At 39.1% G+C, this 23,966-nt stretch overlaps 2 protein-coding genes across 5 annotated transcripts; one reads left to right on the forward strand and one right to left on the reverse strand.

Moving 5' to 3' along the window:
- Positions 1 to 991: 991 nt before the first annotated feature.
- Positions 992 to 23,893, reverse strand: ftr82 (finTRIM family, member 82). The gene is made up of 9 exons (XM_079648242.1): positions 23,753 to 23,893; positions 23,248 to 23,314; positions 6,334 to 6,949; positions 4,884 to 4,979; positions 4,549 to 4,782; positions 3,387 to 3,546; positions 3,232 to 3,288; positions 2,971 to 3,030; positions 992 to 2,235 (listed from the first exon to the last, which is right to left on the reverse strand). Exons 3-9 carry the CDS (start codon positions 6,922 to 6,924, stop codon positions 1,715 to 1,717), a joined length of 1,719 nt encoding a protein of 572 aa, XP_079504368.1. The 5' UTR covers positions 6,925 to 6,949; positions 23,248 to 23,314; positions 23,753 to 23,893; the 3' UTR covers positions 992 to 1,714.
- Positions 8,860 to 21,226, forward strand: ftr83 (finTRIM family, member 83). Of its 4 annotated transcripts, none has more exons than XM_079648239.1 (8): positions 8,860 to 10,030; positions 15,695 to 16,255; positions 16,988 to 17,083; positions 17,267 to 17,500; positions 17,989 to 18,148; positions 18,262 to 18,324; positions 19,016 to 19,093; positions 20,403 to 21,226. In XM_079648239.1, the coding sequence occupies exons 1-8, from the start codon at positions 9,899 to 9,901 to the stop codon at positions 20,924 to 20,926; spliced, it is 1,848 nt and encodes a 615-aa protein (XP_079504365.1). In that variant the 5' UTR covers positions 8,860 to 9,898; the 3' UTR covers positions 20,927 to 21,226. The 4 variants fall into 4 exon arrangements, with proteins under 4 accessions (XP_079504365.1, XP_079504367.1, XP_079504364.1 ...); XM_079648241.1 differs by having other exon boundaries at positions 8,863 to 10,030; positions 15,588 to 16,255; XM_079648238.1 differs by lacking the exon at positions 8,860 to 10,030 and adding an exon at positions 12,432 to 12,813.
- Positions 23,894 to 23,966: the final 73 nt, after the last annotated feature.

A 23,966-nucleotide genomic window follows, 5' to 3' on the forward strand; every position in this document is an offset into this window, starting at 1 on the left:
GAGCCGTCCATCGTCGCTCCCCATGGAATTTGACTGAACTCGAACAATTCTGCAAGGAAGAATGGGAAAACATTCCCCAATGTAGGTGTGCAAAGCTAGACATTCAAAAAGATTGATGGCTGTAACTACAGAAAAAGGTGGCTCTACCAAGTAGCTTATTCAATTAGGGGACTGATGACTTTTCCAACACTATTTTTCTAGTTTTTAATTTGTTATTAATTTTCAGAACTGTCGCAATTTGTAAATAAAGATTTTTTTAAAAAAAAGGGTTTTGATTACAGGTTGTACGACAAATAAAGTAACTGTTTCAAAGGGTATGATGATTTCCCATAGGCACTGTATATTAAGGAACAACATGTTCACCTCTTAATTCCTACATTGGATTTACACTTGTCATTGCCAATATTTTGCAGATTACACCTGAAGACATATACACAATGAACTGATCTCATATACAAACGGATGTGTATGAGCTACTGTTTGGATAAGCATAACAGTACATTCTCTTCTTAAATCAGTATAATGATGTACTATTGTAGATTTGTGCAGAAAACTGGATGTATCCTTTTAAACATGTCATATTTCCTTAGAGAGCACCTTTGATGATGCAGTCAGAACAAAGTTATTTTGGCAGCTTGACTATACATTTAATTAGGATCAATATTTATAACCATGGTCATTACATTTTTATTTAAGTTCAGTTCCTATAATCAACCAACAGGGGGAGCTGTTAGTATCGTGAATATGAAAGTGTTTGTTTCAGAGCAGGTGCTTTGGTTATTCACATGTTCAAGTGGTTATACATGGAATGGTCCACATACCAGCTCAATCATTTCAAATTTAGAATTATATCTAAACACAATTATTTAAAAATACATTTTTTTTAAAAACACAAACAAAATAAAAGCTCTTAAATCCTCAGCAATGAGATTTTTCCTCCTTATGTTTTTTTATGTAGGTAGGGATAGATAGAAATAATCTCAAAAACACATTATTCATTAATTTAGCTCTTTATTCAGAACTAACAATGAATCATTTTGTTAAAAAACAAGTCTTTATCAATTATACTCTGCGGGTCCATTATATAAGTAAACATACATACAAATTAAATAAGGGTTAGTTCAGGTGAAAAAATAACAGCTGTAAGAACTGATGACAATGAAATACTTCTGAATGTGTTGAAACCATAGTGATAGCTGCAAATGCACCAACATGAATATTAAAGTATTTCTCATAGAGATCACAAGGGTGCAATATATTTTAAATTACATGCAATAATATTGGCCAACAATGTAAAGACCTACCATAAAAAAGTATCTTATCTCAGTGTACATCCATTATGACTTAATTACATCACCACTTCAGACATGTCACAGCCCTTTATGAAATTACATGTACAAATATAATAGTGACATGTTATAATATTATCCAGCAGTTATGATAAGCTGCTAAAAGTGTTAACATTTTATAGTGTACTTTAGTGATATCTATTTTAATAATATCTTATAAAATCTATCATAAAAATGTGAGTTGAAAGCATAATGCAAAACTTAATGTGTGAAGTGCAGCTTTAAAAAAGTATCACTTTGGGAGGAGCATTTTTCTTCAAAATAACTTCATTAATGTGGATTGGTGCAGTTTAAAAATGTTGCAAAAATATATATTATGAAAGGATAACTGTATAATAGGGGAAAATAATTCAGATTTTCAAAGATCACTTGACGTTGCAGATCTTTACCGAGGTTCCAACTCCGAAGCCTGGGAAGAGGGGCTCGACAAAAGTGGTCTCAAACCTGTGCAGGAGGGTCATGGTGTTGCCTATGCTGTAAAAGGCCAGCACCCCCGCACTGTGGTCCAGGTACACGCCTATCCTGGGGGAGTGGGGGCCGCTGACGGCTTTGTCCACGCGGTTGTGCCAGGCGGAGTAGCCGGTGTCGGAGCACAGTAGGCTCCAGGACTTGTCGTTATAGCCCAGTAGACACAGGGAGCCTTTGCCCTTCCTGCTGATGCTCTTGTAGGCCACCCCGATGGAGAACTCCCCGCTCCACTCAATCTCCCAGTAGAAGCGCCCCCCCGCCAGGGCCTCGCGGCACAGCACCTGGGCGAAGCTGTCGAACCTCTCCGGGTTGTCTCCGTACGGCTGCAGGTCCCTGGTGCGGAGGACTTTCCTGCTGTTTTCAGACACGTACAACTCCTTGTAGGCTGTGACCGCATCCAGTTTCAGCTGGCAGAAGTCTGGAGGAGAAAAATCCACACAGCTCTTTATTATTTATCTGGAAACTGAAGTGTGTTTTCGATTTGGATGATGATGAGACCGTACAGGCAACTGCACTGGAAATGTACTGGGCCATTTTGAGATTTTGGGAAGTTTTGCTGCCATTTTCTTTCAGACTAGTGAAAAGAAAATGTCAAAAATACACAATAAAGTGTTTATTTTACCAACATTGTCTATTTCAAATCCACCCAAATTTGCATATTTAAACATATCATTTTAATAATATTGTAATACAAAAAATAATTGTCTTGAAACTGCGGAAGTTTCATGGGGATATCTGTCGAATAAACTCTTTCACTCCGTTCACCTGTATCTTGCCAAATATATGGAATTATAAACATTTATATAAAAAAATGTTTAAGGCCCATTTCACAATCTCTATTTCCATTACATGCAATAAACTTTTATTTCTATATATATTCTGATATTTACAAAAAACAAGGGTATTTACATATATCATTCACAGCCTGATTTATATAACATTTTATTGCAAAAATTATGGCATAAATGATGCAGTGGCAGTATTTTCTGATTTATGAGATGAGAGAAAGAAATATCTAAAACCTTTGTCCGTTATACAAGAAGTTAACACAAACAAATCTGCTCATATTTAATAAGATGATGTCTGCTATGCATATTCTAACATTCCATTTCAGAAAACTTGTAATACAAATACTTTTTCAGCAGATACTTACATTTCACAAAGTCAGCTCTGCCTCTCGGCTCTGGAGGAGTGTTGTCCACCACTTCTTTGCCTGAAAATGGAGCAGCACAGGTCAGGTTGAACTGAACACACCCACACATGCCTTTCATTCTCTTGTTATTTTGCAGTGTTTTCAACAAAAGGCTCTATGATGCAATCACTTAGTGGTTTTCCCTCAACAACTACATTATTAACCTCAACAATAATTAACTTTCCGCATGCTTATATTGCTATAGGACGTGACAGCACTCACCTCTGCTCCTTCTGTCCAATGTACGACTTTCCGTAGTGTACACTGGAACCTCATTCACTGTAAGAGAGACAACATTTATTTTAAGTCAATTCAGTTATTTGTTTGTTTTCTGGCCGTCATGTAAACATTTTGCGTGTCTGCTGCTAAGGTCTCACCTGACTTGGAGATCTTGAGCAGCTCCTCACGGCCAAACTCCTCCAGGCGGTCCTTGATCTCAGCCACAGCTTTCCTCACAGCGCCGAAGGAGAAGTCGGGGTTCACCGTCACTCTGGGTATATAGCCGTCATCAGTGGGGGTGCAAAGGTAGTTGAAGTTCTGATGGGAAAAGATAAGTAAGTGTCACATGGCGAGGAATAAATATACATTAACATGAACTATTTAAGAAACCAGATTGAGTAGAGTAAATATATATTTTCACACGGAACATGGATTTAAAGCTTTTAAAAATAGTGGTAGAGGAAATAAATGTAGACTTGAAGGTCTAGATGCAATTGAAATATCAAGGCGCACAATCCACAGTCAACCCCTAAAAAGAAACAGTGACTCTAAAAGAAAAATACGGTTTTTTGAAGATTAAGATTGAACTGTTTGAGTATAAAAAAATAAATCATACTAGTCAATGCAGAGAAATGGCTCCAGTGACTCTTATATTATTATATCATTAGATTATTATTCATCCATTAAAGTAAAAGCAGGATTTTACTTGAGGGGCAGCTTCTTTTGAGATGTTTTGTATAGAACTGTAACAATTACATATTTTGTTATGGATTAATCTGCTGTTTATATTGTTGATTGAATAGTTTGAGTTAAAATAATTCGGCAAATTGTGAGCAATGCCATCACTAATTTATTTAAGTGTATTTGAGTCTAAAAAGGACTAGTTAATAAAGCTATGAAATTATTTAGAGTCACATTTTTCCTCTGAATTGTAGAGAAACAGATGAAGAAAGTAATTAAAAGAAAAGCACTGAAGTAAAGTACCTCAAATGTTTTAGTTAGGCACAATACTCAAGTCACTGTAATTAGTTACACTCCACCTCTGACTGAAACTCTCATCACTTTTAGCCAGTCAGTTTTTTTAAATGCATTCAAATTCTATTCACAATGAGTCTGCTTTTAACGCCTCTTTAATCGCTTGCTTAGAAATGTCAACGTCAAATATGACTAAATATGACTAAGCATGACGTCATACTGTCATTGTAATCATAGACAGCCTGTGTAAAGTAAGCTGTCAAATGAAAAGCTACACCCAAATACCAATGACTTGAGTGTTCTTGATATTGTTTTGTTTAAAATCGCTCTTTAGCTGCATGTTACCTGCAGAAAGTGGATGTGGTCGTCGGTGCTGTACAGCTGCTTGAGGCCGGCCTCCTTTTTCTTCAGCTCATCGATCTCCTGTTCAAGTCTCTCGATCAAAGCCTCGGACTGGTTGAAAGCGGCCTTCTCGTTGATACCGATCAGCTTGCTGACCTCGGACCTCATCCTCTCGATGGAGCGGATCATGTCCTCGAACATCTTCTGGCTGTCCACCATGGCTCTCTGGGCCGAGTTCTGGAGACAAGGCTCGAAGTGTCAGCGTTTTAGCGAAGACACATCCATGGAGAACATCTTATAGCAAAAATGTGATGTTTGATTCAACATTTATTCCTTACCTTCAGTGATTCGACAGCAGTCTTCAGTTCCTCCAGCTCCTTCACCCTCTCCTGGCATTTTTGTCTAATCTCAGCTTGGGAGACTCCCAAAAGTTTCTGCAGAGAAAAAGGCACATTACACACCCATCTATTTCACTCTTTTGTTCAGAGTGCACTCCCATGCTGACTGGCTGTACCGGCTTCCTTTAATTTACTATGCAAAGTTGATCATAAAAGTCGCATTAAAGCAGATTTATTAAGAGGTAGTGGATATCATGCTGTTTTATTGTATGAGGCATAAAGCCCCATATTTGTTGGTTGGGTGAAAACATTCTTTCTCATGGAGGCATATCTGGGGAGGCCCTGTCTAATAAACCGCGCTCAAAGAAATCTTCTTAATACGAAAGGCTTTTATCTCAGAGGGAGGTGGGGGGGGGGGGTCTGTAATGGAATTCTGTCCACGTTAGGAATGTGAATCTACCGCTGCCCGACTTTTAAAGAGATGTTTCAAGGTGCACGTAGCACTGACATGCAGAATAGAGGACTTCTAATTCAGCTTTTACTCGAGCCCACCAACCCATTCTTCAAGATAAGCTTGAGGAATGTGGGGAATCTAGGAGGGAGGGGGGTGAACATAAGAGGGGGGAGGGGAGAGAGAGGGAGTGAGATGTGTGGGACTCAGGTTGTAAATCTTTGGATGAGAGAAACCAGACTCCCAATGTAGAGAAGAAAACAGCAAGATGAATTATTACTCATCATGTCCTAAAAACTCCTTTAACCCATATTCTCCCATAAAACGCTCATAAATTACTCGCGTAAAAACTAGAGTTGCTCTGAATGATTTTTACGACAGTATCTGTTGCCACTCTTATCTACTTCTCATCCTTTTTACAGCGATGTGATTGGTGAGTCATTTGAAAGTGCGTGGCCGTGGTTAGTGGATCGTGAGGCGTTGAAGGCCTTGACATTCCAGTTTCACTGCAGACCCCCTCCCACAGGTGGGAACCAACGCAGCCGAGAGGGAAGTTTCTGTGTATCTCTCCCACAACTGGAACACTACTTTTTTTTCTAGAAAAAGGGAGCTTTCAGAGGCGATAACCTTAAGACCCTCCCACGGCTTCAACACAGCTAATGGGAGAGCTGGATTTTGTTTTGGCGGTGAGAGACAGAGTGCCAGTTTCAGCTGATAGTGTTGCTCAAATGGGTCAAAGTACAACCGGCAGGATATGGGAAAAACACCATGTTTTCTTTAACTCAAGATATTCACTATAAAATCAAATGTATCACGCATGTTCTTCTTTTTAATCTTACTGTAAATGATATTATGTTTGGACTAGGAGGCATGTGGTTTCTCTCATGTACTGAATACACTTATTTTTCTGACATGAAATCACACTTGCATTCCCTTAGAAGCTCATTTAAATTCTGAGCCTTTTAGTCAATAAAAAGGATATTTAAAGTGATTTCTTACCTGCTTCTCCCCCCTCTCCGCCTCAGCAGAGACAATGTCATGGCCCTTGTGTTCACTGACAGTGCAGATAGCACAGATACACATCTGGTCTGTTCGACAAAAGAGCTCCAGGGACTTCTGGTGCTGCGGGCAGATCTTCCTGTCCAGGTTTCCAAGCTCATCCACCAGCTTGTGCCTTTTGAAAGTGGCTGACTCGTAGTGGGGCTTCAGGTGTTTCTCGCAGTAGGACGCCAGACAGTTGAGACAGGACTTCACAGCCTTTAATTTCTTCCCGGAGCAGAAGTCACAGGGCACGTCGTTTTGTCCTGCGTACTGGTTCCCCGGGGTCATGTTGAGGTTGAGGTTCAGCCCGCTCTTCTTGATCTTCTCTGCCACCATGCTCAGAGTGGCGTTGGGTCGCAGCACTGGCCTCTGGGTGAATGTGATATTACACTGAGGGCAAATGTAAATCCCTGTGTAGTCAGCCTCATTCCAGTAGCCGCTGATGCAGTCCATACAGAAACTGTGGCCGCAGGGGATAGCCACAGGGTCCCGCAGCAGGTTCACACACAGGGAGCAGCTGAAGTAATCTTGAGACGTGTGGTCAGCCATTGTGAGAGTCTCAAAACAGTCAGACCTGTGGAAACAGACAGGAGCAGATAGAGAATCCGTCGAGTGTGCCTGGGAGCCCGCCCTCAAGACTGTGGTACAGCCTTGCCAGAGACAGGACCTACTTGTATTTCTGAATTCCAGAGGTTATTGATTGAAAGCAGGCAAGGCCCTCCCCTTGTGCTGTGAGTATATCGAGCCCTGCCCAGTTTAGATAAGCAGGTTGAGCAAGGAGGGAGAGGGAGAGAGGGCTGGCAGGCAGGACAGGAGAGAGAGCACAGAGTGAAAGAAGGAGAATGAATGAAATGTAAAAAAGCTCTCAAAGTGACGACCAATGTGCCAGAAAAGCTTCCCATTCCATTCTCCTCACAGCTTCCTTTATGCTCTAATTTCTCATGTGGCTCATCCGCGGGTGAGTGGTGCGCACACTCCTCGGCAGCTGTATTTCCACCTATTGTTGTCAGACAGAATCGCCATTGTCCTAAACCGGTTATAGTCCGACAAACATAAATGAAGCCCAAAGTACTGTAGGAATTTCAGGGACCACCCAGTAAACAAACAGAGACACACTGCTGAGCTCAACAGAGTTTCAAACACCAACGATAAGATGTTAAGAGTTTAACTTGGAGGTTTGTGTAGGAGCAGCTAGTGTTCAGTGTTGCAGTATTTACACTGTGGCCTGTCAGACCAGCTGGGTTACTTTTGAAAAGTCAATGTGTAACTGTAGATGTGTCTGCAGCAGAAAGGAAATATTGAGACAGCAAACGGAAATGCATGAGTGCACATGCAGAACATTCCTGTCAGCTCCAGGTGTGTTGTTGCAATGGATGCTTTACAATAGTTTTTTGTGCTTCATCATAGTTATAATGCACATTTTAATTCCTAAAGATATCCCTCTGATAGTGAAGCTAGGGGGAATCATTGCAGAGGTCTCACTGTGTGTCAGAAAGTGTCCGCTAAAATCGTAGCTTCTCATTAGCATTTCAATTAGGCCAAGTCTATTGGTTTCAACAATACTGATACCTCGTTCGCACTATCTTTCTGTCCATATTGTAAAAGGAAGTTCTTAGCAAAAAAGTATGTTAAAGTAGACTACATGGCTGCACCTTCAATTCATATCTAGCCTTAAGTCATACAGCAGGCAGTTTCACCGCGCCATATTTGGTCAGGTTTCTGATAAGCCAGTTTTTCCTTCCTTCCTCCAGAGTGAAGGGAGCGCTCTCTGCCTACAGATTAGCTACCTGTGAGAGGCCATATCCTCTACAAATGGACTAAACTCTGAGTATTGTTTCAGTTTTATTCTAGAGTTTCTAACAGACGATAGCCAAAGCTTTTGCAAAGGACACATGTCCAGAAACGTCTAATACTTTCAGAAAGTCAACAACCACACAATAATAATTTAAAACCATTGAAATATTCTTTAGAATTTAACATATTTTGAATAATTGACTATTATTTGTATTGTTCTGTGTTATAGTTTTTATATAGAAATACAAAACTTACACTTATCCAAATGAATGCTACACTACAGAGCTATAGCGTTTTAAAAAAATTGATCAACAAACACACTATTTATAACCTTAAATTATTTAAAATGTAAATGTTGTTGATGATAAAAAATATTTTGCTCTCTGTATTTACCGGTTGTATGGAATTAAAGAATTATAATATGAATGTTTGGTAATGTTAAAGAACAATGATTAGGGTTAATATAAAAAGTAAATAAAAACTTGAACAATAGTTCTCACAAGGAATGTGTAATTCAATGCAAAAAAATAATACATTGAGGTACAATTATTTTTAGCACAAAGTAGTAGTGTTTGGTATTTTTGCAAACCTATTAATGAAAAAGTTGCAGTTTACAATATCCTATGTAAAAAAAAAAGTAGTTAATATTTCTGTTTTCCAACTACTACTACCAGTACACCACCACTACTATTAATACTACATCATGCAGTGTTATGTTTATGCTACAAAGCACTCTTATAAGATTGAATAACAATATGAAACAGAGGCCTCTCTGTTACCAGTGCCAGTGTTTTTGATGAAGTCATCTCAGTCCACGTTCAAGGTGAAAGGTCAGCCTCCGTACTGCAAGGCAGTGCGGGACAACACAAATGGGTATTTGATTAAAGGAAACAAGGCCTCATTTCACTGCAAGTGAGTAATAAAAACAGGAAGTAACAATATTCAAATATGTTCTGCGAAAACAGTCAAGAGTGGTTGATGCTGGTGGATACACAACGGTGAGGAGTACTGACACAGATTCAGACTGAATGGGAAGGCTGCACACCACTAGTCTGCATTGTTGATGTCATGACAACCTCAGCCAGGAGATAAGCAAGACCAGCACATGTCGAGTCGATATCAGTCACATTCAAGGCCAGACGCTGTTTTTGTTTATCTAACTTTGTCTATTTGCATTGATACATTTCTCCTAAATTGCCCAAGCAATACATACAACAAAATGAAGAAATACTTTTAAATGTGCGTAGGTTTACATTTCTGTTAGTTATACATTATAAAAAAAATGTGAAAACGAGAATGTTTGCTTTGCATATTACCCATTACCATTTCAGGAACATTCTTACACAAAAGAATGATTGTCCTAATGCAATAAATCACCGTTTTCTCCTTAAAAACTGGACTTTAACTGAAAAATGATTTTTAATGAACAAGGTAAATATTTTATAATTGGTATCAGTAAAATGTATAATCTACAATAAAATCTCGTTTAAGATGGTGTTACGATGTCTAAAGTTACTGATAAGTCACATGTTTCCTGCCTGGCCTTGCCCATGTATCATTACCCTCTCTCGTATGGGCAAAGAGAGTAGCCATCAACCAGTGCAGCACCAGCCACTAGCAGCTGACTGTTGCTATCTGTAAGCTATGGCCCCGAACCATAATTTCAGCCAATCAGCGTTGTCAAATCTGATGATCACCGGGCGCCAATGTCAGCGCCCGGTGCAGGGTTATGGCTAGAAAGGATCCGTCTTGTGTAAAACTATCGCGAGAGTTTGCGAGTCACGTGGCTGAATGTTTACGACGTTTGACAGGCAGCCTTTCAGTTACGATCGTTAACATCAGTGGGCCACAGCAAATGATGGTGAGAAGCTAAACTATCTATTAATTATGTCAATTACAGGGAGTGTGATTGTAACTGTGTGTGTGACTAGCTGGATGCAAAGAGGTAAACACTGTCTTTTGTTTCCCATGCTTGCTCTTCAAACAGCCGGGGACAGATCTCTCGAGAACACACACACACACACACACACACACACACACACACACACACACACACACACACACACACACACACACACACACACACACACACACACACACACACACACACACACACACACACACACACACACACACACACACACACACACACACACACACACACACACACACACACACACACACACACACACACACACACACACACACACACACGTTTTGACAGCATCCATCAAACTAGATGTTTTGCCTTAATGGTCTGTTTTCTAATGTTTCTGTGTTTCTGAACCACGTCTGTGTCTGCATATCATGTTCGTATTTAGTCTCCTCAGGGTTCCCGCGGGGTCTTAAAAAGACTTACATTTGATAATCTGAATGTAAGGCCTTAAAAAGGTCCAATGACCAAAAAAATAAGAAAGGTCTTAAATATGATTTAGAAGGTCTTAAAAATGATCGGATTTGAAAGGTAATTCTGTGTTGCGATAGCGTTTAAATGTGTTTTGGGGGAAATGTCCGGGCTGCAAAGTAACCAGTACGGCAATAGCCTTTCAGTTCCCCCCAACATTTTGTATTGAATTAAATCAACATGGAACCAGTAATCACTAACTTTGTTTCCCCCGGCCCCTTATTGGAGAACACCCAGCTAGTAACCTAGCAACCAAGCTTCAGCTTGCGGCAGTCAGAAACTCATTCATCTTCGAATCTACTTACAAATTAATATGGAGAAGTGTCAGTTCAACCGTATTTGGTTGGAAAACATCGAATTTAGTGCTTGGTTGAAACCAGTGTAGGGGAACGTGTTTGAAGCCTGCCGCACCATTTGCAAAAGAAATAAGCGTTTGTTTTGCTAGTGCAGCGTTAGCTAGTGGAGCGTTAGCTAGTGCAGCAGCTCCCGCAACAACACCGGGCGACGTTTGGGTCTATGTCAACCCTAAAAGCGGAGGTGCTGTAGACGCTAAATACCATAGCTAAACACCAATCATACAACAGCAACGATGAAATAGTGTAGCCAATTTAATTTAAGGGGTAATTTCTCAAAATGTTCCCCGTGTGGTTTATTCACCATTACAATAGCCCCAACTAAAATAATTTCCACCAGCCGCCACTGCTGCTAACCATAACATTGAAAAAAACATTCAACACAGACAATTGCACCCATTTATTATAATTGTATCAGAAGTGATTCGAATATTCTAACTTCTTCTGTTCATTAGTTATGCCCATTCTTTTGGGCAGTGTCCATGGGCATTTTTTTGCAAGGAATTGTCTTTTTTTTGGTCAAGACTACACATGATTATATAATGTGTAGTTCCTGTCCACAATCACACATGGCATGCTGAGCAGATTCGTCTGAATGTTCATCAACATCGTCACCTTGAAAAATCAGCTCAAAAGCCTCAGCTGTAGAAAACTTCCTTGCCATAGAGTGGCGAAGTCCCTCCCCTTCCGGTGGACCTCGGAAGAATTATGTATTGAAGTCAATGGAGAGAGAAAGATTATCTTTCGATCCCGTTTGAATTTTGCCACGAATTACACATTATGTTTGTGAATTTAAAAGATAATTTTGCAAGTCAAAAAAAAAAAATGTGTTGTAAAACTGTGAAGTAACACATTTGTTTGTGTGAAACGCTCAATGAACTACATCTCTCGATCTCTGGTCTCGCAGAACAACACACGTTACCAAGATGGCCGTCACTACTGTCTTGTCAACAAAAGGATTGACTACCCTCACTATAACCACAATGAAACACGTCCAGAAGAATGTCATGCAAAGCTGCCTGCCTTCATTTGATTCTCTCTGAACTGCCTGGTCTTTTTAATGTGTAATGTCAACCATTTGTGCAGATAGCATGAAGTAGAAAAGATCGGCGATCGCCGATCGCCGATGCTAGCGTTAGCATTTCTCCCTCGGGCTTAAATTATGTATTATAGAATGATCACACCGGTGACAGTACTCTTCAAAGGGTTCACGAAATATGACTACTACTCTTACTGTTTAACATGTTGGATTACTTGATGTTACTTCATATTAAGGCTAAAAATGACAAGGCTGTAATGCTAACTAACGTGCTAGCTACTAGCTAGGTAGCTAACTTGATCCAGCCACTCCTGGTCCTTTCATCAGACAGGAAGCGAAAGAACGAGCAGGACCCATTGCTGGTATGATAACAACCTGGTACTAAGCACACAGGCATCTTGTTAAAGTTATCTTATCTTAGGCAGCGTCATATAGATAGATTCTATCTATATGGCGCTGATCTTAGCCATCTCTTAGTGGAGGAAAACAATTGTGACATCACTTACGCGACTCTGGGATTTGTAGTCTTTCTAGTTGCGTATTTTTCATAGTCTTATATTTCAACAGTTTTACGACAAACTATGACTTTTTTGACATGGAAAGGATTTTTAAAGATTGACAAAAATCATATGTGTAATTCATGGCAACTTTTATTTTGTTTTCGCGCGTTTTTTGTTCACAAAACAACGGAACTGACTCTGAATCAGACTCCGATTGGCTGTGACTGCATCCACTCACAGTGTCCGATTCAGAAACGTGACTCTTACACTACGTCACAAACAACGATGGTGGATGAGAATAGACCTATAAAACAGACAGAAAAGGATAAGCAATGCGCCAGAATCAAGGTGAGACTATCCGCATCTTTTACAACTTTATGCACATTCGTTTCACCGAAATAAGTAAACGCCTCTCAATGAAAAACGTAATAGTTGTTTATTGCGGTTTCTGTAGTTTAAGAGGAAAAACACGGCATGTCTCTGGCTCAAACAGCTGAGAAGTTATGACGCTTTGAACACAACGTTATATTTGGGCCCGTGGGTCTCAGAGGGTTAAGCTACAAGCTGTTTTATGTGTCACTCATTACATGATCAGATCATTTGTCAAACTGAAACTTCCAAATGAGGCCAGAGCGTAACTTTGCAGTTAAGTTTAGGAAAAGCATGTTTGTGTTATATAACGCATTCTTTATGTTTGTATGCATGCTTTATCTTGTGTTTTATGAGGCCTGCTTTAAGGTGGGCCACAGCTCTGCCAAATGTTCATTTGATTATGTTTGCTCTCAGAAGCCTGGAACCAAATCTTATGCAAATGAAATTATCAGTAGGTGCGGAGAAACCTTGGGTGCTCGCTGGCTCAAATATCAAGGTTAAACTTAATAAGTGTAGTCCAACATGTTGTTTTATCCATAACATTTCAATATTTTTGTTTTATAGAATAAAGTCCATCTCCAGGGTTAAAATAGGGTTAAAGGTTGGAATGGAAATTATGAGTATCAAATCATTTAATACTATTATGTTGTATAAATAATAATGTTCTTCAAGCCTTTCATGTCAAAAGATAGTAGATCAATGAAGTTGAGAGATCATCCTTCAGGTAGGTGCCATGTGACCACCAGTGGGTGATAATTTCTTTTTTTTTTTCATTTTCAGTCTTTATTTCGAACAGATTAAAAAATAACAAATGTGAAAAACAGAATACCGTATTGTTAAATACAGTATTTATACACATTCATGGTAATATTTGTATATTCAACAAAAAAAGTCTTCATATTAATAATAAATCATATGTGTCCGAAAGGGAGTAGGAGGAAGCAAATGCTTAATAATTCCCACCCCTTACTTGATCAATGATTGTCCTTTAAATCATTATGCAAGTTATTCCTACATACATTTATACATACATATACAATAATTTCTCATCTTCAATCACCTTCCTTCATTCTCATATTTTTCCAAAAAAGTGTTATCTGTACATCCTTTTAAACTGAATTATGCTTGTGCATTGATCTGATCATGGGTCTATTGTCCTTTTGAAAGGGTCATGGGTCAGGTATCTCATGACTAAGCATTGCAACTGAATAAAAGCAGACTTCAGTTTGAGTAGTTGCACTCAGCTGTAGAGACATTGCTTTCTGAATGCTATATGCCAATTTTGCTAAAGATTATTAAAGACTCAACTATTTGACCAGTTCATTTCAAGAATGTCCACAACAAGGTTGGTGGAAGAAACATAAAAAAAAAGAAGAAAAAAAAGTCCCTTATTTTCATCAGAACAACATGTCTGCACTGAACACCCCTGTCTGTGGAATGTTTGGTCAAATAAGATGCTACATTAAGTGTAGTGTGTCAGCTGTAGTTACTGTTGTTGATGGACAACAGACCCCATAATGCCTGGCACTGGGCTCGGGCCTGCTGGCTCTAACACAATGGAATCTTTTAAGCAGGCTTGCTCGGCCCTCCTGTTATCTGCCCTATCAAGTGTAGTTGCATTCCTATCTCCATTTCAACAGCCCTGAAACTCAATTTTGACCAGGAGGTGTGTTCACTGTAAGGTGAAATACAGAGGAATGTATTTTGGTCAGAAGAGCAAACATTCTTGAGAGTTGGTTTCAAAGAACAATCTGCTTTTTTAGATGAAACAACAGTTGAGTTTGTGCCATTAAAGTATAGTTCCAGTGTTGACTTACAAAAATGGAAGGTGTCCAGTCAAACAGGAAACAAATTGTGGCAATGAAATGGAAAGCAAAACCGATTTCATAAAAATCAAGTGGTTACAGGTGAGGTAAAGGGAGGAAGCTTCACCTGAATTTAACAAACAAAATAGTTTGTTTGGCTTCACTAATTTACATACTTTTCATAGATTACCATTTATCCAAAACAACTTACAATAAGTGCTAGTTACTTAAAGACATTCTTACAAGTACATTATCTTTCAATAAGCCAAATCATTGGAAGTTATATTGTATTTGTTTAAAATAAACCAAACCTATGCTATGTAAAGAAGTGAAGTTTTTTATTTATTTGTATTTAATTAAATATTTGGCCAGGTGGCATTTGAAACAGTTACACTGTCCATTGAGAATACATCACAGTGAAAGGAGCTACTGTTGATGCTGCTACTGATGAGACATTACAGTTGATAAAAAAGGAAGTTGTTGAAATAACATTTGTCAAAATGCAGATAAATCATCTCTCTAGCCTGAGGTCAGTTTGTACTGAGTTGGTATACATGACCAGAGGTAACAGGCACTCTACAACACTTGTGTTTTTTTTAAAACAGTTTATTAATGCCTAATTCCTTCATTTTTTTTTTACTTCTACTCACCCTTTTTTAGTGATGGAAACATTATTCAAATATTATAAGAGCATTTCTCCAATTTTTGCTTGAGCCGGTCTCCTGCTTGAAAATGTATAAAGTATTCATGGCCTATATTGTCATACATTTTTTTTGTCATCACTTAATGCAAATACTTGAGTCCCATGATCGTACATTTCAGTCATTCTCATTGCACTCTGTAACGGATGAAGCAATTCACTGTGTCCTTTTTTGCCCCGCCCTTGTTTGACTGGTTTCGGCTTAACCCGTTTGTCCGCCCTCTCTGTTTACTCTATATAACCAGCTCCCGTAGTCCCTGTGAACTCACTTTGCCACTGTGCTGACACCAGCCACTGACTGTCACTGCATTAGAAGGAACAGAACTACATCGTCTCCATGTCATCCGAACAGGAAGACTGCCACCTCTGTAAGGAGTACATCAGGGACCCCGTGTCCATCCCATGTGGCCACATCTTCTGCGCCGTGTGCCTGAAGACCTACTGGGACCATGCCGACCACACAGGCTCGTACATGTGCCCGCAGTGCAGGGTCACCTACAACAAGAGGCCCACCCCGAGACGCATGGGAGGCTCTCGCCAATCCACCATCCAACGCAACAGCGAGCCCTTCCCACCTCCCCCTCCGTCCCCTGACTACAACTACGCAGGACCCCAGGATGTAGGTTGTGACATCTGCATTGGAAAGAAGCACAAAGCCATCAAGACCTGCCTGATGTGTCTGGCCTCGTACTGCGAGAAGCATCTGAAGCCCCACTACGAGTCAAACACTTTCAAAAGGCACAAGCTGGTGGATGAGATCGGCCACCTGGACAGGCAGATCTGTCCGCAGCATCAGAAGGGACTGGAGCTGTTCTGTCGCACTGACCAGATGTGCATCTGTGTGCTGTGTACAGTGAAGGAGCACAAAGGTCACGACATGGTCTCTGCGGAGCAGGAGAGGGCGGAGGAGCAGGTACTGTTTATTTTATTTAAAGCTACAACACTGGGAAATATAAGAATGCTAAAATGTGCTTTAATCAACATAACAATTATTGTTTAATATATGCATTGGTAGTATGTTAAATGTAATTCTTTACTTGAGTTCAAAGTATTTTACTCAAGTATTTGAATTTTATGCAACGGTATACTTATTGTTGTCTTTTACCTCACTAGATTTGTCTGACAGCAACGTTTTAAATTCAAAGCTGTAAAATACAACACTTCCATTATTGCAGCAGTAATATTAATCAAAGCACTTCAAATATTATAGTAAAATAATGACAAATAACTTTTTACTGCACAATCGTAACTTTTACTTTTAAAACGTTAGGTTGAATTTGCAAATCAAACTGAAATACTTTGCCTTAAGTAAGGTGTGAATGCAGGACTTTTACTTGTATTGGAGTATTTTCAGTGTGCCATAGTACTAAATATAGATGTTTATATTTCTATTAATAGTGACACCTATGTACCTATTATAGTTTGATGCACTAGTGTGGTAGTTATAGCAAAAGTGGAAGGTAAAGCATGACTCAGCAGCTTAAAAATCGATGAAACAAGCACTTTGTGAGACCCCATATGAAAATAATGGTCGCAAGTTGTTATAACAATATGAACGTTTTTAAAATAAATTCAAGGATTTTGTCGTTTTGATTTGTGGAATTGCTGTCATCACCAAAAACAATGTCTGTTGTTTTTGTCATAGCAACGGCTGGGTGCCACCCAGGCAGAGATCCAGGAGAAGATTCATGACCGACTCAAGCAGATGGAGGAAATGAAACAAGCTGTGGACACACTCAAGGTTTGTGGCACCATCAACCATTATATAGAACCAGACTAACCACTTGACATTGAAAGGAAAGTTAATTCACTACCGACACAACCACATTCCTTGGTGTAGTAGCGATGACGGCTTCTAAGTGCGCTTGCCAAACCAGTGTGACTACATGGTGATTTATGGCATATGTGTCTGTTTTCTGTACAGAGCTCCGCCCACACAGCACTGCAGGAATGTGAGAAGATGTTTGCCGACATGATACGCTCCATTGAAAGGATGCAGCAAGAGATGATGAAGCTGATCTCATCCAACAAGAGAGCAGCGCTCAGCAACGCAGAGGGCCACGTGGAGCGTCTGAGCCATGAGATCTCTGATCTGAAGAGGAGGGACAACGAGATCACCCAGCTGTCCCGCACCGAGGACCACATCCACTTCATCCAGGTAACTGACAACAGGTCCACAGATAAATCAAATACATTGAGTACCATTAGGGACAGATTACTGAATCGGCCTCAAGCAAAGGCAAGATGGCTACAAGGGGATGTATACAGACCATAAGAAGTAGAACAATTACCAAAAAGAGATGCACAATGAACAAACAAGAGAAGCATAATGCTCCCAAAGATGTCTGTTTGGATCTGTGAATGTCTCATAATCTCTCTTTGACTACTACCTTTGCATTAAGGACGGATGATGGCACAATATCTCCACCCATCCATCCAGCAATTATTTTACATCCAGTACAGGGGGGCTATCCCATAAGACCACCAGTCAATACAAAGGCTAAAAGACAGACAAACTTGACATCACAAATATTTAATCTAATACACTCTAAGGTATACTGCATGGTGCAAAAAATGAACAATAAAGTAGTAGAAAACATGTTTTAGGTACCAGTTTTCCTTACATTCCATTTGATCCCTTATTAGAGCTTCCACATGCTGATAGCCCAGACTGAGGCGGAGGAGCTGCCTACAGTGAGCGTAAACCCCTACTTCACCTTCGGCCCGGTCACTAAGGCCGTCTCTGAGATGAAACAGCACCTGAACGAATTCAGCAATGAGGAACTGGTTAAAGTGGCCAAAGCAGGTGAGTTAAAACACACAGAAAAAACTTGCATTGATTCAAATATCTTCAATTCTATGAACATCTTATTACCTCTGTTATCATGCTCTAATTATTATTATTTCTTTTTTTGACAGTTAACAAAATGACCTTCTGCCAACTGGAGGATTCCAAAAAGAAACAGGCAAAATCAATCAAAAGTAAGTTGGCCATTTAAGAAAATAATTTGCCTGTTGATTTTATGTGGACAACATATTATTGTGGTTATACTAAGGGTATTTATTACTTTTAATCCAATAGGAGATCCTGTAATTCATTATTATGATATGCTTTTGTACAGTTTCTGACTTATAAAACCATTTCTCACTATTTTTAACAAAGTTTCTCATTATAATGATTTACGGGATCTTTTATTTTCAACACATTGGATTATATAGCCGATAGAGCTTTGGTGTTTAGAAATATATTGACCCAAATTTAAAGCATTTTAAAAGAGACAGTTAGATAGATTGACAATTCCGACTTTCCTCAATAGGGCTTTGTGCAGTCGTGTTTGATGTGTTCAGTGGAGGGTAACCTGAGGTCACTCAGTAGCCACATAGTTAAATGTTTACTTTGATTAGGATGTCAAAATGCCAGCGGGTTACCACAAACGTTCTCCTCTGAAATAGAATTTGGTTGAGTTTCACTTCAGATCTGCTTAATTGATAAAGACAGGACTGGATTATTATACCAATAATATCAAAACCACCACCAAACCATTGGGATAGAACAGCTATTGTATTGTTGAATAATATGACGTAATAGAAAGTAATGTAGATAAGTAAAGTAAACACACCCTTCAATTCAAAGCCTAGTAATCCATTATGATACAAATATTTGTTTTCCCAGGTGAAGAAGCCACCGCCGTACAAGTGTACAAGTCCATGCCAATGCAAGAACCTCAGCACAGGGACGACTTCATGAGATGTGAGTCTTATTTTCGCTGACTTTTCTCTGCAGTGACACAGATCACTGCTCTCACTTCCATTTCAGTCAAATTAAATCCTGATGAGCTTCTCTGCCAGGCCCTGTGGTTGACCACAAATCTGTATGTCCCACAGTGTTGACAGAGACTGGGATTGACTCATTAACAACTATATCAGATTTGCAGTTAAAGTGCTCCCTCCTTCCTTAAACTGAGTTAATAAAACACTGATTAACTAATTTAACTAACCAGACAGACAAGAACAAAACAATTGGAGTTATTATTCTTATATTATAACCAAATACCTAATATCATAAGAATTTGAAGTGGTACTGTTATTTTTAACTAAAACAAAACGGCATTGTCTTTGAGGATGCATTAAAAAGGAGTTCAAAGGTGGTGGGTCTCGCCTTTTAGTAAATGGACTTCTGTTTGTGGTCAAACTCACGAACAGTGTTGATACTCTGGCATTCCAGATAATAGGCCGGGAGATAATAGGCCGGCCAGATCTAGGAGGGGCCCCCGCTTGTCCCACCAGCTGTGATCCACAGAGGTGGAGATAAACTGCCAGCAGGTGACATCCAACACCTGTCATTATTATTATTATCTGATTTCTGTCTCCAGTCAAAGGGTCTCCCATTTTGCCTTTAAATCATTTAATAGCAAAAGTTAGTTCAAAATGTAAAATAACTAGAAATCAAAATTTCTGGCAGCTTGTCGTGCAAGCAGGATCGGTGCTGCTGTAAATAGGCTTCGTCATCTTAGGCTTCGTCATTTTCATTTAACACAAGCAATTTGAATTTGTAAAGTAGAAGTGTAACAAAATATAAATACTATTGCGTTAAACATTATTATGTTTTGTATTACTATATTGATTATCATAAGCACTGTGTTGATCAATAACCAATAGTTGATCATAACAAATATGTCTGCCAGCACCAACACTTTTCTAAGTGGTATAAGTATATAGGTAGATATTAATTCTCCCTCTATCCTTTGTTCATATTCCACAAAAAGGGTGCTCTAATGCTGGATGTTACAGGGACTGTAATAAATGCAAATACAAATCCCACTGTAGCAATAGCATAAAAAACATCATTATTTTTAAAGTACACTTCTTTTACTCAGATTTGCATATGGCAGTGTTTTCTTTATAATATGATGGCTTTTCTCAAATAAGATGGAAAGAATTCTCAAAATATCGCAAATTAAAGCAATATATTGACACCATGTCCTGTATCATGAAATGTCTCTTATTGCCAGATTCTTGTCGATACACAGCCCTAAGTAAATGTTCATTTATCTCCCCAGATGCCTGCCAGCTGACTCTGGACTCCAACACGGCCTACAGACAGCTCTACTTGTCCCGAGCGAACAGGAAAGCCGTCCTCAAGAGAGACCCCCAAACCTACGGTGATCACCCCGCCAGGTTTGACTCCCTGCCCCAGGTCCTGTGTAAGGAGAATCTCTCTGGAGGACCGTACTACTGGGAGGTTGACTGGAGTGGAGAGGGGGCCGCCATCGGGGTCACCTACAAAGGCATCAAGCGGACGGGCTACGGAGACAACTCCCGCATCGGCTACAACCGCAAGTCCTGGAGCCTGTTCTGCTCTGATGCCAGCTACTCCGCCCGCCACAGCAAAGACCAGATAGAGATCAACGCCCCCTACTCATCCCGTATAGGGGTGTTCCTCGACCACGAAGGCGGTACCCTCGCTTTCTATGGAGTGGGGGAAACCATGTCTCTCATCCACCGCTTCAAGGCCTCCTTTGCCGAGCCTGTCTTCCCAGGCTTCTGGGTTTGGTACGAGTCAGGCATTACCCTCATCCAGTAGGGATTAAATACACTTCCTATGATTAATGTACAACAGTGATTCAGTGTGTAGGTATAGATTACAAGAACAAAGCCAGTACTACTTTGTGATGATATGTTATTATTATTTTTTTACTATGTGTTGTGTATCAGGGTTCTTGATGCTTGTGACTTTTCTGCAAATCAACATGTTTGAGGATCAGATGTATAAAGTGAATGCATTTAAATTATCGTTTGAAATATTGAATTTGAAACATGTCACAAGATCATTTATGAAGATGTTGTACTTATTTTACTCAATAAACATTTTATATCAAGCATATACGGGGAAGTCTTTGTTGCATTTTTACTTCTATTGTCACTCAACAGGCTAACTACCTCTCAGACTGCTTCCTGAGCGCAAAAGAAGAAGAAGCTTGAAATAAAAGAGAACTGTTTGTTATTATTTATCTTAGTTTTGTCCAGATTAAATCTTCTAGGGTTTCATGGGCTATAAATATCACATCTACCGGGTTATAAATATCACATCTACCATGCTCTAAGAGTCTAAAAAAAGGCTCATGTTTCTAAGATCACCAACGTTTAAAAGTCAGATGTTTATGATATGATTAAAGGCAAAATTAAACGTTTTTTAAAGTAGTTTATATGCTTTATTTTTCAAAGTCAGTGTGGTATTGGACTGGAAAGTGAAGCTGCTATCTATCAATACTCTCTTGAAATCCACTTCTTTGACAAAAACAGTTATGTTACCTTCCAGAACACTGAGGTATCTGTTCTACTGCCGACTCCTTTGGTTAGTTTTTTTTATTGTGTGACTTTGGCTTTGGTAAGTTGGGATTCACTGTCGTCTCATAATAAAACAAACTGAGTAAGGCAGGGGGAAAATAGCAACATCTGAAAGGTACAATTACTGTTTTTGTCAAACAAGTATGGTGGCTTTGAGAAGAGAATAGAAAGCAACTTCAGTACCCTGTCAGAAAGGGGTGTTTAAAGGCAAGATAAAGCCCTCAAAATACTCTTAATATTACATACACCTAAACCAACATGTTTTGTCTTTTGTTTATGTGGCTAACATGCTGGTACTTATATCTGTTTCTCCAAACCGAGGGTGTGCTGACTGTCCTTGACTATAGGAAATACACTGACTATGGACAAGTACCTCCTAACCCCACTTCAAAAAATCCACTATCCCTTTTAATGCTTTGTCTGTGTAGAGCAGTGTTGGTTTTGCAGAGGTCTGAGAGGCAGAAGAGATTTGAAAAGGAGTAGGTGAGGTGTGACTGAGAGTCTCCTGACTTTACAGATGGATGAGCATCATCTGGGAAGCAGTTTAAAAATGTTTTTGGCAGTCTTACTTTTACGATTGTTATCATTGAGTTGGTCATTGAAAGCATAGATTCAGGCAGATAAAGTATAATTGATGTGACAAATAAGCTTTTCTTTTGCAAAATAGCTGTAAAAGTGTCTAGGTTCCAGTCAATCATTGTAATAGATAACGATATGCAAGTGTCCATGTTTCTTTTCACTAAATCTTAATGGCTTGTAATGGTAAATCAGCCTGTATTGAGACTGTATTGTCATTTTGTTTTCATTGGCACAATTTTAGCAGTGTCAAACTATAATAATGAAAAAACATGTTTATCGTTTGGACTTGCATTTTGTCAGTTCTATCTGATCATTTTAATCAACTTCTCCTTTGGTTTGAACACCAGGAAACAACACAACTGTTGACAATGGCAAACTAAATGTGTTGTCTCGGTTCCAGTTCTATGTAACGTTGTGGAATCCTAAAACTGCAGCTTTAAGGGAAAGTTTTTGATGATACAGGGAGAGGATATGAAAAGCTCCTCCAGAAACCTTGAGGTTAAAGTCAGCGGGTGACTTTCTCCTTTGTTCAGTGGAATGGTATCTCTGATTCATACGTTTTCTGGAAAAAACGTAATCCCACAATTTCTATGAGCAAGCAGAGAAATTTGCAGTACAAGGATAATTGATTGTGCGATTTAGGTAAATATTGATAGAAAAATCTATTTATCCCAATCCCCATGTATTTGAAACAATTTCCAACTCCACAAACCACATTAAAAAGGTATTTCATTTTTAGTGCAGATACATATGCACTGTCAAAATATTGCCATTGTGTATTATTAATATTTCTACTTAAATGCTTAATTAACTGACATCAAACATTGATTGATTACGAAACACATATTTAGAGCAATTATATGTGACAATTTGTCAAGTTTTGCTGTTGCAGCTGCTCTGCAAAGAAATTTTTAAACGACTTATATTAATTTTGAGGCTTGCTACCTCTAGTGGAGAAATGTAGAATATAGTGCTCACCAATGCCGTCTTCATGGGCACCTGTTCACCTCACTCTGGAAAAGCTTCTGTGTAAGAAGATGAATCACTGTTGGAGATAGAAAACATTATATAACAGTGATAGTATAGGCCTAGCAAACAGGTCTCGTTGAGTAAACAGTAGGCTTAGTGGTTCGGTTTACCTATGGTTTAAAAGTTCAAACACAGAAACTATTATGGCATTGGTTACTTCAAACAACATATTAGAGGCTACCTCTCCCTGAACAAATGTACCTTCCTACGCTTAGTTCTTTTTTTAAACTTCAAACATACAAACATCATGTTAAGTGATTGCACACTTGTCATTTTGCACCACCAAGAGTTAAAAGACATTTTGAATGTAAATTAGTCAACAACGTGATAACATGAATGTTTGTTAAGTTTTTAGACACAACTTGTTTTTAAATGGCAAACGTGATGCAGAGAAGCTAAATAAATACAACAAAATAAGTTAAATACACAGTATAAAATAGATAAAATGCTTTACCTTTTTTCCGTACACCATGTAGCGACACGAGGCACGAAAGTCATTGACACGAGGTATAATCGCTTAAATAACGCTAGGCTGAAATTCAAACTTAGATAAACGGGCAGTCATTCCTCCAGCCACTCCCTATTTAATACACCTGTAACTTTATAAACGTATTTCATTTTTGGATCAAATCATTAGGCCACCCTGTCTGTAGAGGGCAGTCAATCTC

This window comes from Notothenia rossii (assembly GCF_949606895.1).
Source record: "Notothenia rossii genome assembly, chromosome: 9".
NCBI lineage: Eukaryota > Metazoa > Chordata > Actinopteri > Perciformes > Nototheniidae > Notothenia > Notothenia rossii.